Source organism: Hemitrygon akajei, chromosome 8, assembly GCF_048418815.1.
Source record: "Hemitrygon akajei chromosome 8, sHemAka1.3, whole genome shotgun sequence".
NCBI classification, from domain to species: domain Eukaryota; kingdom Metazoa; phylum Chordata; class Chondrichthyes; order Myliobatiformes; family Dasyatidae; genus Hemitrygon; species Hemitrygon akajei.
In genome coordinates this window covers 12036971-12054113 of record NC_133131.1, presented here as the reverse complement: position 1 = coordinate 12054113, position 17143 = coordinate 12036971, and the positions used below count along the sequence as shown (strand labels likewise).

At 40.8% G+C, this 17143-nt stretch overlaps 1 protein-coding gene across 6 annotated transcripts in view; it reads left to right on the top strand.

Annotated features, from left to right (window-relative positions):
- LOC140731641 (neurofibromin) overlaps positions 1-17143 on the top strand; it is a 359419-nt gene that overhangs the window by 275191 nt on the left and 67085 nt on the right. For all 6 annotated transcript variants that reach the window (XM_073053261.1, XM_073053258.1, XM_073053260.1 and 3 more), the window contains 5 exons: positions 2686-2826; positions 4673-4952; positions 10226-10440; positions 12492-12553; positions 14377-14491. In XM_073053261.1, coding sequence (XP_072909362.1) covers positions 2686-2826; positions 4673-4952; positions 10226-10440; positions 12492-12553; positions 14377-14491 — 813 coding nt within the window. The remainder of the gene's footprint in view (positions 1-2685; positions 2827-4672; positions 4953-10225; positions 10441-12491; positions 12554-14376; positions 14492-17143) is intronic.

The following is a 17143-nucleotide window of genomic DNA, read 5'->3' as shown; positions in this document are numbered from 1 at the left end:
TCCACATGTGAATGGCAACAAGTTTCCCACTACTTGGGAACTGTATTTTGAAGAGTAAAATTAAATAAGAAACCTTCACTACTAATTCTGGCATTCCAGGAACTCATAAAAATGAGTTTGAAATGAAAGCACAAACCCTCAGCAGAAATAATAATCAATGTTTTCAGAGGAGAAAATCATACCTAAAATCGGTTATGACTATCAGAACTCAAGTAATGAAACTGCTGAACTCACAAACCTGTTTTCAGAAGTTATGGGGTAATTCAAAGCTTACTGCCTTTCCTCACTGCATTTCCACTCTGATCATGTAAAACCATGAGCCACAGGAGCAGAATTAGGCCATTCAGCCCATCATGTCTGCACTGCCATTCGGTCATGACTAATTTATTTTCCCCCTCAACCCCACTCTCCTACCTTCTCCCTATAATCATTGATACCTTCCTAATCTGATATGTTGGCATGCAGTCTGGCTGTAGCACCTCATTGTCATGGTCTTCTGTTATCAAGTTGTTGCATAGAACCAGGCCATTCAGTCCATCATTTCCATGTCAGCAAAACATGGAACTTGAGTTGATTTTTCTTCACATCCCTTGTTCTTATCCCTGCAGGTTACACCTCTTCAAGTGCAATGCACCTGCTTAAAGTTTCTTACAATACAATAGATTCCAGTTAATTGGGACCAGTGATTTTCACCCAATTATGCGCTGCCCCAATTAGCTGAAGTTTCATGGGAATAGTTAAAAAGGTATAAAATAAAGAGAAATTGAGTAATGTATTTAAATGAAATACAGAACAAGTTAGAACACTACCAATACTACTGCACTACTATAAACTGTATTAGTTCCTAATAGTTATTGATGGAGGAATTCATCCAGTGTCCTTTGATTGACTGCAAATTAACAAAATCAGTGCAGACACCTAGTACAGATGCTGGACTGCCTTCATTCAATGCTTTCAACGATTGCATCCTCCAAATCTTCAAATTCTTCGTAGTTCAAAACTTAATGAAGTAGTAAAATCGTTTCATTTTCACTCCTGTCATTTCTGGCATCTCCATGCCTGAATGCTTGAAACCACAGTGCTCAGAACAGTTCTGAATTGGCTTAATGTTTATTTCTCTCCAACTATCACTGACAAAATTCACTTCTTCTTGAACACAAACACATGCAGCTGACTATTTAAGAACTGTTTGCTCTAAGTACAGTGTGGTGTCTAACGGTCACACAAGTGCATGAGACTGATGCTAGTTAGAAACTGTTTGGCAACAATATCCTGACCCAATTAAGTAGAATAGTGTTCCAAATAAATAAAGGGAATGCTGGCAATTTTGTCAATTTATTCTTTAAGGGTTGTTCCAAATAAGCAGCTGCCCTGATAACCACTGGCCCAATTGACTAGAATCTACTGTATCCCTTTAAGACGATGAGTTTTAGGTTCCCACTGTTCAATGGATGAAAATTCCCTCTCCCTCTACCCTCCCCCTCTCCCTTTCCCTTCCACTCCTCCTCTCCCTCCGATGATTTACGAATCCTCAGCATTGTCCATTAGGCTGCTGAATCAGAATACTTGTTGCAGATACAACCCTCAGCACAGAGTCACTATAAGAACATGACATAGGAGCAGAATTAGTCCATTCAGCCCATCAAATCTGCTCCATCATTCCATCATAACTGATCCTGGATCCCACTCAACCCCATACACCTGCCTTCTCTCCATATCCTTCGATGCCCTGACCAATCAGGAAATGATCAACTTCCACCTTAAATATTTGCACAAATTTGGTCTCCACCACAGTCTGTGGCAAAGCATTCCATAGATTTACTATTCTCTGGCTAAAAGAAAATCCTCCTTACCTCTGTTTTAAAGGGTCACCCCTCAATTTTGAGGCTGTATCCTCTAGTTTAGGATACCCCCACCGTAGGAAACATCCTTTCCATATTCACCCTGTCTAGTCCTTTCAACCTTTGGTAGGCTTCAATGAGATCTCTACTCATTCTTCTAAATTCCAGCAAGTATAGGCCCAAAGCTGCTGTACATTCCTCATATGTTAAACCCTTCATTCCTGGAATCATCCTAAAATAGTAGTTCGTAAGAGCTGAGGGTCTCTTAGAGAGGAAAGAAGGAAGCAATAGAATGAGGAGACGTGGAATAAAGAAAACCATTTTATGCCTTGTATTTTTGCAAAGCTGGCAATATCAGTTGGATTAAAATGGTATTGATGCATCCTTGAAGGACTAATGTCGTTTTTGTATTATGTAGTGACCAGGCCATTCTCAAATTAGAATCTGATTATGTTAATCAGAGAATTGACCAATTTTACTACTTCTGTAGCTTCTTTTGGTCCTGTGCAGCAGCCCCCCTGTACGAGACAGTGGTGCAGCCTGTCAGAATACTCTCCATAAAATCTATAGAAGTTTTCAACTGTTATAGTGAAATATTGCCGCTGTCTTGCCTTTTTTATAGTTAGTTTGAAATACGGTTAAAAATTTACCACGATTATGCTTTGAATTATCCTTCTGTAGCCAGGTTCGGCCATCAGCTTCACATCTACTTCAGATTCTTCTAAGAGTATACTCATGTTGATTAAAAAGTTATTTTGAGGCGGTAACCTTATTTACATCTGTTTCTGGCTTGAGTTAGTTTTTTTTATGTGTTTCTTTGCCTTGACCCTTCTTTTCTCCATAGATCACAGACCTGCTCGATGTTGTTCTCGATAGTTTCATAAAGACCAGTGCAACAGGCGGCTTGGGCTCCATCAAAGCAGAGGTCATGGCGGACACTGCAGTGGCACTCGCATCAGGAAATGTCAAGCTTGTTTCAAGCAAGGTATCAAACTAGTTCCGACCCATTTGTTCTTCATGTGCGGATACCAAATTAAATACCCAGGTGCAAAGTGTTGGTGGAAGTCAGTTTCTCAAGTGGCATCTCTGGTGGCAAAAGCTGTCAGTATTTTGGGTCTGGACACTGCATCAGGATGTGGAATGTCGACCCAAAACATCGAACATTTCTTTGCCTTCACGGATGCTGACTGACTGAGTTCTTTCAGTAGTCTGTTTCTCGCTCTAGATTCCAGCATCTGTAATCTTTTATTTCTCGTCTAGTGAGTGGAGATTAAAATATGGAGCCATGCAAATCGGAAGTCATAGATTTGTCTCCTTGTCTCTGTTAATCGATCGTCAGTTGGTGGAGCAATTCGTCAGCTTTATTTGTCACATGTTCATTTAAACATAGAGTGAAAGGCGTTGTTTGCGTCAATGACCAACACTGCCTGCCCACAACTTAACTGACGTCCTTGGAATGTGGCAGGAAACTGGAGCACCCAGAGGAAACCCAGGCGATCATGGAAAGAACAATCTCCTTATAGACAGTGGTGGATTGAACCCTGCCCTTCCGATCACTAGTGCTGCAAATGAGTCCGGCTTTATCTTTTCATTGACTGCAAGACCCTTAGACATGAGCTCAGGGTACACAAGGACCCTACCTCTAGTGTTTTCTAATAGTCATCTGACAGTTATTGTCTAGGGTCACATTTGATAAATAAGCACTTAAATAACATTCAGACCTCACCTCAGCCTCAACGCTTAACTGACTGCACAACCTGTAGACTCACTTTCAAGGACTATAGTTGGGTGGCAGGGTAGAGATGCATCTCTACCAAAGGAGGTGTAAGGCGCTCCTTCCCTCCGCCAGCCTGTAGGTCACCCTTGGGCAGGGTGTAGCACCTGCTTAGCACCTCCCCCTCACCCCCAGATCAGGGTCACGTGAAGCCACAGGAGCAGGTGGTGGACGGTCATATGAGCAGCTGGAGCATATCACAATGCGACCACTGACGCCAAGCGAAGTCTCTTAAGAGTATTATCCAGTTCATCCAGTCTCTCCCCAAGAACAATCATGATCGCCTTTGTCATACAACACGGCACAGCATGATGATAGCTCAGTATTGTTTATTTACACGATTTGTCTTCGTTCGTACATTGGAAGTCTTTGTAACTTACAGGTTTTCATAAATTCTATTGTAATTCTTTATTTATCTGTAATTGCCTGCAAAAACTGAATATCAGGGTAGTATATGATGACATCTGTCTACTTTAATAATAAGTTTGCTTTGAACTTTAAATGGAAATTCTCCACCAACGAAAGGATTCACACTCTAGTACAACAAAATCAATTAAGCCAAACCAGTGGAAGAAGTTGCAGATTTGGGATTTGATTTATAAATGGGAGTGGATTTTAAAAAGTTGAGTTTGAAGTTTACTGAGTTTTTTCCTATTGTACTTAGGGCAACACTGAGGCCGCCTCATAATGATAATCACCATTTTGGCTTAAGCATTCCGCTATATCTGACTTGTGCAAAACTGTGTAGTTTCTTGGAGTATCGTGTGCGGTTTAGGGTCCTTATGTAAGGACGTGGTGGCATTCTGGACAGTCCAGAGGATGTTCTCAAGAATGATCCTGGGAATTATAAGGTTAATGTATGAGGGCCTATACACTCTGGAGTTTAGAAGAATGAAGGACGATTTCATTGAAGCCTATTGAATATTGAAAGGTCTCGATAGAGTGGATGTGGAAAGGATGTTTCCTATAGTGGCAAAGCAGACTCAATGAGCTGAATGGTCTAATCTGCTCCAGTGTCTTATGGTCTTGTAACCTTGGTCTTGCTCTTCTCTTGCAGGTGATTGGAAGAATGTGCAAAATAATTGACAAGACCTGCCTGTCTCCAACTCCTACACTCGAACAGCACCTGATGTGGGACGACATCGCCATTCTTGCTCGATACATGCTGATGTTGTCTTTCAACAATTCGCTTGACGTAGCCGCACATCTCCCTTACCTCTTCCACGTGGTTACTTTGTTAGTGGCCACAGGCCCTCTGTCCCTAAGGGCTTCCACCCACGGTTTAGTCATCAACATTATTCATTCGCTCTGCACTTGTTCGCAACTTAATTTCAGTGGTAAGCTCTGGAATTCTGACCTTTCTGTTTTCATGTATGAAAATATGAAGGAATTATAGATTTTCTCAAAGCATTCTTCTTGGCAATTCTTAATGAATATTTCATCAGATTTAATTTTCAATAATGTGAATTTCTGCTATCTCAAACCAAAATGTTTTGAAATCAGCTTGTTATGTTGGAAAGAGTGTGTGAGACAGAGTTCTTCCTTTTTCTTGCTTCTGAATCTTATCAGTGTACTTCCTTTCCAAGTAATTTGCACTTCCTGCCTTTTTACCTTGTCCCTAATGAAATGCCTGTACTCGCTTAAGTTTGAGTTCGGATCATAGTCAGAGCCAGTTGTTAGTGCTCCTCAGGGAATTGAACAATACCCTGAATAAAATGTTCTGTTGTAGTAAAGCTGATAGCTTTGAAGCAATCCTACCACAACCACAGCATTATCCATCATAGAGTCATAGAGCACTACAGCACTGAAGCTGGCCCTTCAGCCCATCTACTCCATGACAAACTATTATTTTGCCTACGCCCATCATCCTGCACCTGGGTCATAGCCCTTCCCATCCATGTACTATCCACACTTCTCGTAAATGTTGAAATCGACCACTTCCACTGGCAGCTCGTTCCATACTCCCGTGACACTCTGAGGGAAGAACTTTCCCCTCATGTTCCTCTTAAACATTTCACCTTTCATCCTTAACCCATGCCCCCTGGTTCTAGTCTCGCCCAATCTCAGTGGAAAAAGCCTGCCTGCATTTACCCTATCTATATCCCGTATTTTGTTTACCCCTATGACATCCTCACCCCTGTTCTCCTACCCTCTAGAGGACAAAGTCCTAACCTATTTAATCTTTTCCTAAAACTTGGGTCCTCAAAGCTCGGCAGCATCCTTGTCATTTTTTTAAATTTAGCAATAAAGCACGGAGTAGGACCTTCTGACCCTTTGAACTGCCCCACCAACCCCTACAAACCCGATTAACCCTAAAGTAATCACGGGGCAATCTCTACTCTTTCAGTCTTTCTGATATCTTTCCTGTGGGTAGATGACCATCCTTTCGCTTTCTGCTACACACTACCTTAAGATCATCACAATCTCCTCTTCATTTACTGCCCTGCTCTTATTTAGTTCTAATTCTATCTATCAGGTCAGTGATGGGAAAGCACAGACTACTGCCGTTTCTCCTGAGTTCCAAGGGATTGGCCCCACTTTCTTTTAGTCATCCATATCCTGTCATACAGTTCTGCTCAATGAAGCTGTGCCTCTGTGATACTCCTATGCTGACCTTTTTGCCCTTTCACACTGCCCCCATTTTCCTGCATTAAGTGTGTACCCTCAATGTCTTGCCTATTTAAGTGCTTTTCTAAATTCCTCTGTCTGTAGTGAATGTATATGACCCAGCCACCTACCATGGCACCGAGTTCCAAATGCCAACTGTATTGTGTGGAGGGAAAAAAATATACTTTCTCTTAAAAACCTCTTCTAACTCTTATTTTTGTTAGCCCTTCTGTGGCGGGTTAGATATGGGTCTTTACCAAAGGAGGTGTAAGGCGCTTCTTCCCTCTGCTAGCCAGCAGGTCACCCACAGGCAAGGTTTAGCACCTGCTTAGCTCCCCCCCCCACCCCCCCGATCAGGGTCATGTGAAGCCATGGGAGCAGGTGGTGGGCGGTCGTATGAACAGCCAGTACACATCACAAATCCTGGTTTTGCAACCACTGATACGATGCAGACAATCTCTGAAGAGTATTGATAGTGGCTGGTCACCTGTTTCGTAAAGACAATGCCCAGAAGAAGGCAATGGCAAGCCATTTCTGTAGAAAAATTTGCCATGAACAATCATGGTCATGGAAAGATCATGATCAGCACACAATGAATGAACTATGAACAAAAAGATTCTGACTTAATACCTTATTTATGTCTCTTAGAAGTTTATATCCATCTGTTAGGTCACCTTTGCTCCAAGGAAAACAAAAATCAGTTCCTCCAATATCTCCAAATAGTTAAAGTCCTCCAACCCAGGCAATATCTTGGTGAATCTCCTCTGAACTCCAATGAAAATGCATCCTTTTCATAAATGGTTGACTTTAACTGCATACAATACCAAGCGTGGTTTAACTGAACTGTTTAAAATTTGCAACGTCCGAATGAATGGAAGGATTAACATAAGTTGGCTTTGGAGCATTCGATGGCTCTGGGCCTGTACTCACTGCAGTTTAAAAGAATGAGAGGGGATCTCACTGAGACCTATCAAGTATTAAAAGGGCTAGATAGAGTGGACCTGGTGCGCATTTTTCCAAAAGTGGAAGAGTCTAGGACCAGAGGGCTCAAGCTCAGAATACAAGGTGTCCCTTCGGAACAGAGATGAGGAGGAATTTCCTTATGCGTAGTGAATCTGTGAAATTCATTGCCACAGATGGCTGTAGAGATAAAGTCATTGGCTATACTTAAAGCAGAGGTTGATAATTTATTGATTAGTAAGGGCATCAAAGGTTACAGGGAGAAGACAGGAGAATGTGGTTGAGAGAGATGATAATTCAGCTATGATGAAATGGTGGAGCCAACTCAATGGAAAAATGGCTTAATACTGCTCTGTTTCTGTAGTCTGTGGTCTATAGTCTTTAACCCCATTTCCGACATGTTTTATCTTTCCTCCACATCTTTTGATCTGATATCTGTGTTGACCCTGTGTTGTTACTCTGCTTTTCTGATAGCCCATCTTGAATGAACATGTAACAAAATCCATGATCTAAACCCTTCTATAAGGGCCAACTCTAGTCACCATGTTAAACTGAACCAGATACTTCGAGTCCCAAACACAGCAGGTTCTGCAGGTGCAGGAAGTCTTGAGCAACACACACACACAACGTTGGAGGAATTCAGCAGGTCAAGCTGCATCTAAGGAGGGAATAAACAGTCAACTGTTTATTCGCCCCCATAGATGCTGCCAAATTTGCTGAGTTTCTCCTGCATTTTGTGTTTTTTACCTCAGTCTCAACATTCTTCTGGATTCTGGATTCAGGCCTGTGTTAACCCCAACAGTCAGATTTTACTTATCTTCTTCTGATCTGTGCATTTCAAAAATTATCAGTTCATCCAAGATAGACCACAAGCTGTCAAGCTCTTGTTTACTGTCATTGTGGCTACACCCTCTTTCTGGGCGGCTCCCAACATCCATTTCCTGTTTTGAGATCTCACCTACAAATGTTTTTGATTTCAGATTATTTCACAGCTTCCTTTCTTTTTCATTCATGCTACTGAGCAGCTCCTTAGGTCTATTTTTGTTACTGAAGGTAATTAATAAATGCAAGATTTTGTTCGGCTGAAAGGCAGGATGACAGATCTGTAAAATATCGTTTACGATATTGCAGTTGTTATAAGGGCATTATCAAGTTCAAGTTTAATAGCCGTTCAGCCATGTACATATATAGGTGCAATAGGCCTCCGTTAGTCTCGATAGACCATGGATTTGCACCTTGGGAAGTTTCCAGGGCGCAAGCCTGGGTAAGGTTTTTTTTAATGGAAGACCGGCAGTTGCCCAAGCTGAAAGTCTCCCCTCTCCATGCCGCTGATGTTGTCCAAGGGAAGGGCATTAGGTACATATATACAGCTAAAGGAAACGGCATTTTTCCGGGGCCAAGGTGCAGAACATTTTATATAAAGTCAGACACAGCACATACAGTTATGATAGCACATACAGTCACCAAATAATATTAGCACAAGTCCCTAAGAAGCATAACCTAAAGATTGATGGTGCATGGGATGTTGTCCTGGAGTCACTTTTCTCCAAGCTTTGTATAATTGAATCGAAGTGCTCTGACTTTGGGACATCTTAATGAAACAAGTATACTCTAGTTCTACTACTTGCATTTGTTTGTGTTTAAAGTTTGAGGTTTTGCTTTCGAGTGTTGACACATATTTGCTTTTGGAACATATTGGTTAAACTAATGGAGGTTTACTTAATTTTAACAACATCAAGCTGGTTGCAAAACAGACGAGAAATGATTACAACACATATCTTCCAGCTCGTAAGAAGTGTTCAAAGTTGTTGCAATTTGTGCTGGCAAAATTTTCACTAATCTGCAACTAGTTGCCGAATGTGAATTAAACCATTCAGTGCCAATACTGCTGTGACAATTTAAATGTCTTTTTGAGGGCATGTTCACCTCTGAAAGCAAACAGCAAGGATTTCTCTCCAGGTCTTGTTTGTAAAGTCGAGATTGATCCCTCAATAGAAACTGAACAAAATGATGACAAATGTAAAAAGACAAAGTGAATCCTTTCAGATGTGACAAATAAAGCTTTAAAGCTGGGAGGAGAATGTGATTTAGATATTTAAAATTAGAATGATATTCAGGAGGTTTAATGTCAAAAAGCTTGCTCTTTGGGAAGCCAAAACAAAGGAATATCGTAAAGTTACCACTGGGTTTTTCAGATACGGGTTGGCACAGTAGCATAGGGGTTAATGTAATGCTATTACAGCGCTAGTGACCTGTGTTCAATTCCTGCTGAAATTTGTGAGGAGTTTGTACATTCTTCCTATGACCATGTGGGTTTCCTCCAGATGCTCCAGTTTCCTCCCACGTTCCAAAGACGTGCAGGTTAGTAGGTTAATTGATCGACTCACTGGGGTGTAATTGGGTGGCATGGGCTTGTTAAAGTGCTGTATAAATAAGTCAGTCAGTCCATCAGTCAAGGAGCTCACTTCACTCAAGAAGTCGTGTTTGGCACAAATGTTGTGGGTGAAGGGCCAGTGTATGTGCTGTATTGTCCTACGTTTTATGAATCTACAATTTAGTTTAGCTTTTTATGCCTTGATCATTTATTTAAGTTCAATTCTCCGGAAATTTAATTGAACCAACATCCACTGTTCGACAACTGAGGGAAAACTGTTTTACAAGCATAAAGCAAAAATGGTTACTAACAATTCTCAATCCACACTAGTATATTACCTCCACAGTTCCAAGTACCCTGATAGGCTAATTGTTCCTGTATTCTCAGTAGTTCCATGCTAGTGTACAGGCACTGAAATATTTAGGAAAGCATATGTTGAAAACTAATGTAGGGAAGATATACTTAAGTTATACCAGGCGTTATATGTTATATGACAGATGGTTTAATTGAATTATATGTGGAGTATTGACAAGGTGCATGTAAAAGGAGGATTTGTCTTGCAGAGAAATCTAGAACTAGAGATCACTTTTTAAAACTAAGGGGTTGTCCATTTAAAACAGAGATTAAGTACTTTTCTTTAAAACAAACCTTTTTTTTCCTTCCCAACAGAAGAGACTAAACAAGTCTTGAGGCTCAGCCTGACGGAGTTTTCATTGCCCAAGTTCTACCTGCTTTTTGGAATCAGCAAAGTCAAGTCGGCTGCTGTGATAGCATTCCGGTCCAGCTATCGTGATCGTTCCTTTTCTCCTGGATCCTATGAGAGAGAGACTTTTGCCCTTACCTCCCTTGAAACCGTAACGGAAGCCTTGTTGGAGATAATGGAGGTAAGAGTCACACACACAGACAAGCAAAGACAGAAAACACAGGGTCGTAATAGAAAATAATTTGTTCTCCCAGCAAAAATAAATCCAGAAGGCAGACAAATCAGATTTATTATTTAGCTTGCTTGCTTAGAGAGGAAAATATTGATCTTTGACAGAATAGTCATAGTTTGAAGCAGTGAATAGCTTGCCTTTTTTCTTGTTCACAAGGTAAGTTTAAAGAAATGGATGTTGGAATTACTCATGCAAAATGTTAGGAAGAGCGTATCCTCCCAGCTAGCAAACCTTAATTTTAGAGTACCAACATCCTTCCACCACAACTCCTCAGTACACATCCCCTCCACGATGGACTTGTTTTAGTCAGCCCACTAACAAAAGGAACAAAGTCCTTTTGGAAGGTAAGAGGGAAATGGAATTTTTAATATCTTGCCTTGAAAGTGGAATGCCAGGGAATTTAAATGAGGCCCCTCTTAATTGCTAATTGGTTTATTGTTGCCACATGTCCCAAGGTATAATAAAAAACTTTCCATACAGATTATTTCTAAATATAAGTATAGTGCTGTGCAAATGTCACATATATATAGCTAGGGTGCCTAAGACTTTTGCAATTGACCTTGTCTGCTGTATCAGTGCTGGGTATCTCTGCACTCGTGCCACATCCCGCCCTGGCATTCCTTCTCTGCCGCTTTTTCCACCCCCTCCCGTAGCACTCCGCTCTTGCCTTTCCTAACATCCTTTGATCCTGCCAGATTTTTTACAGACTTGCTGTCCAATCCACGTTGACAAATACGGTATCGTGCAAAAGTCAAATATATAGATGCCTAAGAGTTTTGCACAGTACTGTACATTGAGGTAGACCAAGGGGTAGGTAAGAACAGGATATAGAATGTGGTGTTACAGAGAAAGTGCAGTGCAGGTAGACAAATTAGGTGCAAAGTCTTTATTGCACTAGAGCTTCATTCAAGATTTTAATAGCAGTATACTGCCCTCAAGCTTTTGTAACTTGTGCCCAATGGAAGTGGGTAGAAGAGAAAATGACCGGCATGAGGGGTCTTTGACTATGTTGGCTGTGTTCCCGAGGCAGCTAGAAGTGTAGGCAGACTCAATGGACTGTTGTTTTGTGATGGACTGCGCTGTATCCATTATGACATTTTTGTTCACTTGAAATGGAGTCTGTACAGGAAAGAAAACCCCCAAAATCATTTCTTTGGTCACATTGATAAGTATGCTATACTTTTGTTGACTGCAGTTTTCTGAAATGCATTTTGAAATGATGAATTATGCCTTGTAATCAGTATTTTTCAAATCGTGAAGTTACTTCCTTATTGCTGGAAATTGTGCAACTGAATGTAAGCTAAGGAGCAAAACAGTTCAATGTGCCGACTTCTGTGTTCCCTATATTGCCTGTTGTACTGGGTGTCAGATATAATTGACTGGGGTTATTATGTGAATACAGAAAGTAAATCATGTTGAATTATTGGTGCTACTTTATTCACCGATTTGGTGTGGCCCATTTAAATATTCAGTATTCATCGTTACCAGCTGCCAGTTCAGCAGGAAGTCAGGCCTCACTCTGTGGAAGGGAGGTGTTTATTTGAGAAATGGGTACTGATGATAGATGTCCTGTGGCTGGCAGTTAACTGAGTGTTCACTTTTAATATGTTCCCAGCTTAATGAAGCTCAACAAGGGAAGTAGCTACCTGATGCATTTATACATACCTACCTAGAACAGGGGTTCCTAACCTTTTTTATGCCGTGGAACCCTATCATTAACAGGTTGGGAACCTCTGATCTTGAAAAATCTTATTATGTTGAAAGTAGTAAATCTCAATGAACTAAAACAGATAGCAATGAATATTCAGCTAGTATTGCAGCATCTGTGGAAGGAGAAATGCAGTTTTAACAATTCAGATCATCACCCTGAAACCTTAAATTTTGTTTCCTTTCCACAGATGCTATAGTACCTTGGTACTCTTACTTCAGATTCAGATTCCCAGCATCAGCATTTTTCTTTTTGCTTTTCAAGTACCATAATAACATGTTTTTTTTTTCAGGCCTGTATGAGGGATATACCTACCTGCAAATGGCTGGACCAGTGGACAGAGTTAGCACAAAAGTAGGTGTTGTGAAGTTGCACTTTATACACAAAGAGTTGTTTATACTGATTTTGCTTTCTGTCCTTCAATTTTTATTTTACTTGCCAAACTCCGTGCCGAACCTACCCACCTCACTAGACCACATGTCTTCTGTACTGAGACTTTGTGGGGTAAGAATCACTCTCACAGATTACCAAAGACAGAAATTCAAAACAATTATGGAGTCATAATGCAAAATAATTTCTCCTATGTGTTTGGGAAGTCAGATCATTATTACAATCTCTTCAACATTCAAAGTACAATTTATTATCAGAGTACACATTTAACCACATATAACCCTGAGATCCTTTTTCCTGCAGGCATACTCGGCAAACCTATAGAACAGTAACTGTAAACAGCATCAATGAAAGAGCAAGAGCATAGAAGACAACAAACTACAAATGCAAATATAAATTGCAATAAATAGCAATATAAAGTGAGATCATTGCTTGTGGGAACATCTCAATAGATGAATGTCATTGTCCTCTTTTGTTCAAGAGCCTGATAGTTAAGGGGTAGTAACTATTAATGAACCTTGTGGTGCAAGTCCTTAGGCTCTCGTACCTTCTACCTGATAGCAACAGTGAAAAAAGAGCATGGCCTGTTTGGTGAGGAACAGGTTAAAGAGTGATGGTTAAACTCTTTTACGTTTTCCTTACGGACTCCAGATTCTGAAATGATCAGGGTATAAAGGGATAAATCAAATGGCATCTCTTAGTGATGCTCTCCTAACTAGCAAAGGTACTACCTTTAAACTTAAACAACCAAGGACTTCATACCGTTCACGCTACTGCTAATTGCCAATGCTGACAATACATTAGTTGAAGGATGATCAGCAGAAAAGGTTTGTATCTGGATCCCAGGACTGCAGAAATCCAATCATCGAATTATGAACTTGGTCTTAGAAGGTAAAGGAACTTGCTTAAGCACCAGTCAGCTGCCTGACAGCATTGGACTTTTACCCCCTCCCCTTTCCCTCTTCAGCTTGGAGAGCAGAATGCTTCTCCTTAAACCTGATGAAGAATGCGGCATTATGGAGACTGATGGATGGTTTGCTCGTTACGCTGAGATACATTTTCAATGTTTCGTGTTCTTGAGCTGGGCATTCTTGGGGAGACAAGAATCTGACTTCCTTACTCCATGTTTCGTCCATTTGAGGAATACTACTTCTAGGCTGATGTTGACTTGTAACATGCCCCTTCACAATAGGAAAGCCTGTATTCCAATGTTTATACATTTTTGTCATTAGTACAGCAAAAATCTGACTAGCCATTCAAATTTCCTTATTCTACATGGAGCCAAAAGGGGTGATGATTAAAGAAAGGGACATGAGAAGCTAATCATCAAGTTTACTTTGGCTTAAGGGGAAATATTGTTTAAAAGGTGTAAACCTCTGCTGCATTCCTATGAGGTCTCAAGAAAAGCATTGGCAATAGAAGATGTGTCTTTCTATCCACAATACCCACTGTGTGTTGTATTCTAGGGTTGTCCTATAGGCCAAAGATTCCTTTTGCAACAGCAGTCAGGCTAAAATGGGAAATGGGGAAGAATGGATGATTTTATTCTTCTCTCAGCCCATAGTAGGGTGGATCAGTTGTACCCCTTCACTGCCACCTTGGGCAGATAGACTAATGGAGACCCCAAATGGGCATTGAACCGGATAGCGTGAGTTTAAGTACATGTCTGAACACTTTTGGCATGCAATTTTTCACCTGCTCCGTTCAGTCTGGTATGTGCACAATATATTGCCTGACATCATTGCAACTTCCTCTCATTCTTTTTTAACTGTGTTTGTTCAACGTAGATTTGCATTCCAATATAACCCATCTCTTCAGCCGAGAGCTCTTGTTGTCTTTGGCTGTATCAGTAAGCGAGTAACTCATGGGCAGATTAAACAGATCATTCGTATCCTAAGCAAGGTGAGTGAAAAATATTTTTTATATTGCTATTTTAACATTGCCTTTTAATCTCCATTTTTAAAACTATATTCTAGCCAGTAAGAAGTATAAGCTTATTTTTATTAACCATGTGCTACAAAACTTAAGAGTTAGCTTTAATTTTTCAAATGGTTGACTAATATGATTTAATATTATTTGTATGCTTGCATCCTCCTTAAGATTGAGCTATTGTTTGTTTTATTATATTAATGCTTGACTTACAATTAGATCAATGTGTGTCCATTCAGAACATTATCAAGCACGTTATCACATGGATGGTGTAAAGTTGGTCTTAAGTTAAAGCACTGATGTTCTCTTGAGCTGGTAAATTTCAGCCTTTGTAAATAGGGGGACTTTCTTTGTGGCCCTACAAGATATTTAAGTGCATTGACATGGAACAGGTGGACCGCAGGTTGAGAGCATTCTGTTGTTGCTAATGTGCAGAGGCCATTGTGTAGGTTGTTGTGTTGTGTTCCTCCATGACAAGGTGTGAACCAAATTAATCTTGCAATTTTGGGAACAGAGTAGAAGAGTATGCTCATGAAAACGGCTATATTGTTGTAAGTCCAGTCTGGATCACTGAAATATTATTCATAGCCTTCACTTAGTTCGGGGCAGCCTACAGATATTGAACACCGAGCTGAACTGAATATGGACTCTTGTTTTTGTTTTATATTCTGTGTTTTTGCTTGTTCTTTTTTTTTGTTGCTGATTGCGCTATTTGTTTCTTTGAGTGTTTTTCTTTGAAAGGGTTCCATGGTTTACTTTGTTTCATAGCTGTCTGTGGGGAAGACAAGTCTCAGGGTTGTATACTGTATATACACTTTGATTTTTAATCCTGTGCTTAATTGTTCTCAAGTGGCTACCCGTGCCATTCAGTAGAGTGTCGTTAGCAGTTCAAGCCCGAAGAAGAAATCAGTTAGCAGAATAGTTGTGTCAACCTGCAGGTTTGCTTTGAGCAGATATTTATGTTTTGAGCCCATCTTCAAGTTTAATTGTTGTTCAACCATACACACGTTTCCATCTAAGCAAAACAACGTTCCTCCGGGGCTAAGGTGCAATACACAGTCACGCACTTCACACAGCACATATAGTTACAATAGCATAGACAGTCACTAAAAAAATTACGTTGGCCTGGTCCCTTCGTGGCGTGGCCTGTAGATTCATGTTGCATGGGATGTTGAACTGGAGCCACATTTCTGCAAGAACAAGCATGCTGCAGTTCCTCATCACGCACAGACGAGCGCAATGCAGCTTGTCTTCCACCGAGCGAACGTTAGAGAGCAGTACCGACGGGAGGGGCCATTCCCCCAACCCAGCACAGACCCCAGTGTGCCCACCATATCACTACTGCCTTCCTCCCCTGAGTGGCTACAACACCCAGAACAATTAGGGTGGAGCTCTTAATTTTAAACTCTTTGCAGCGTATCCATCTACAGCTAGACCCATAGATCCTACAATGCACAATGCAGAAATAATACTCCCTGATATCTTCAACCTCTGCTCTGCACTGAGAAAGCAAAACGCAGACCTTGTCAAGGTCATGTCAGTAGTAGTAAAACTGATGCAATGTTGGGCTGGAACTCCTTTATTATGCCAGTAAATATATATTATGTCATACTCCCCACTCATGTTCCTTCTGGTAAAGGCATCTTACAAGTTGTACTTCTACACCTTGGACTTTCAGTAAGAACAACCTGTTTCTGTTCCTTTGGCAGAGCAGGGGGTACTTAAGGGAGTACATTGTCCCCGTCACCAGTGGCTTACATTAATCTGCAATGTCTAATAGCTATGGGACTCTGAACAAGCTCTGGGCTACATGGTGTTGAAGGAGGTGACGTGGGAGGATGATGGGGGGGTGGGGGATAAAATCAGTGTGAAGTTGAAACTATTGTGTTGAGAGGAGGCTTTGCATTAAGAGCAGCTTATTGCTTTTCTGCCATTCACTCTTAATCTCTAATTTAGTTTTCTACCTACCTGTCAGGGACTTGAAGGCTGCAATAAAAATGGAAATGACATCCCAATCAGTGACAAACTCATTCTCCTGCAAAGTCCGATTTGAACACAGCCAATAATTGGTGCCCTAGTCTGGAAAGTAATAAAATCAGCTGTTTTCTTAGGAGTTTGTTGCTCACGAGTGAATAAGATGCCAAATTCCTCTGAGGCATTCAAGTTAAATACAAAGATTACCTTTTTACTTGCACGAACATTTTCCATTGCATTTGACAGCTTAGACATAACTCAGTTGCATTATCTTTTGAAGAACTGTACTTGGAAGTGACTGCATATCTGCATCTTTTAGTTTTTGGAGCTTTTAATTTTATTTGTCATGTCTACATCGAAACACACAGTGAAATGTGCCATTTGAGTAAATGACCAACACAGTCCCAGGATTATGCTGGGAGGCAGTCAGCAAGTGTTACCCTGATTCCGGCACCAGCAAAGCATGCCTACAACTTCCTAACCTTAACCTGTACGTCTTTGGAATGCAGGAAGAAATAAGAGCACCCAGAGGAAACACTCACAGTCACAGAGAGAACGTACAAAGTCCTTATAAGCAGTGATGAGAATTGAACCCTGATTGCAGTCTCTGGTGCTGTTAAGCGTTACACTGACCATGTCACCCTTACCTTA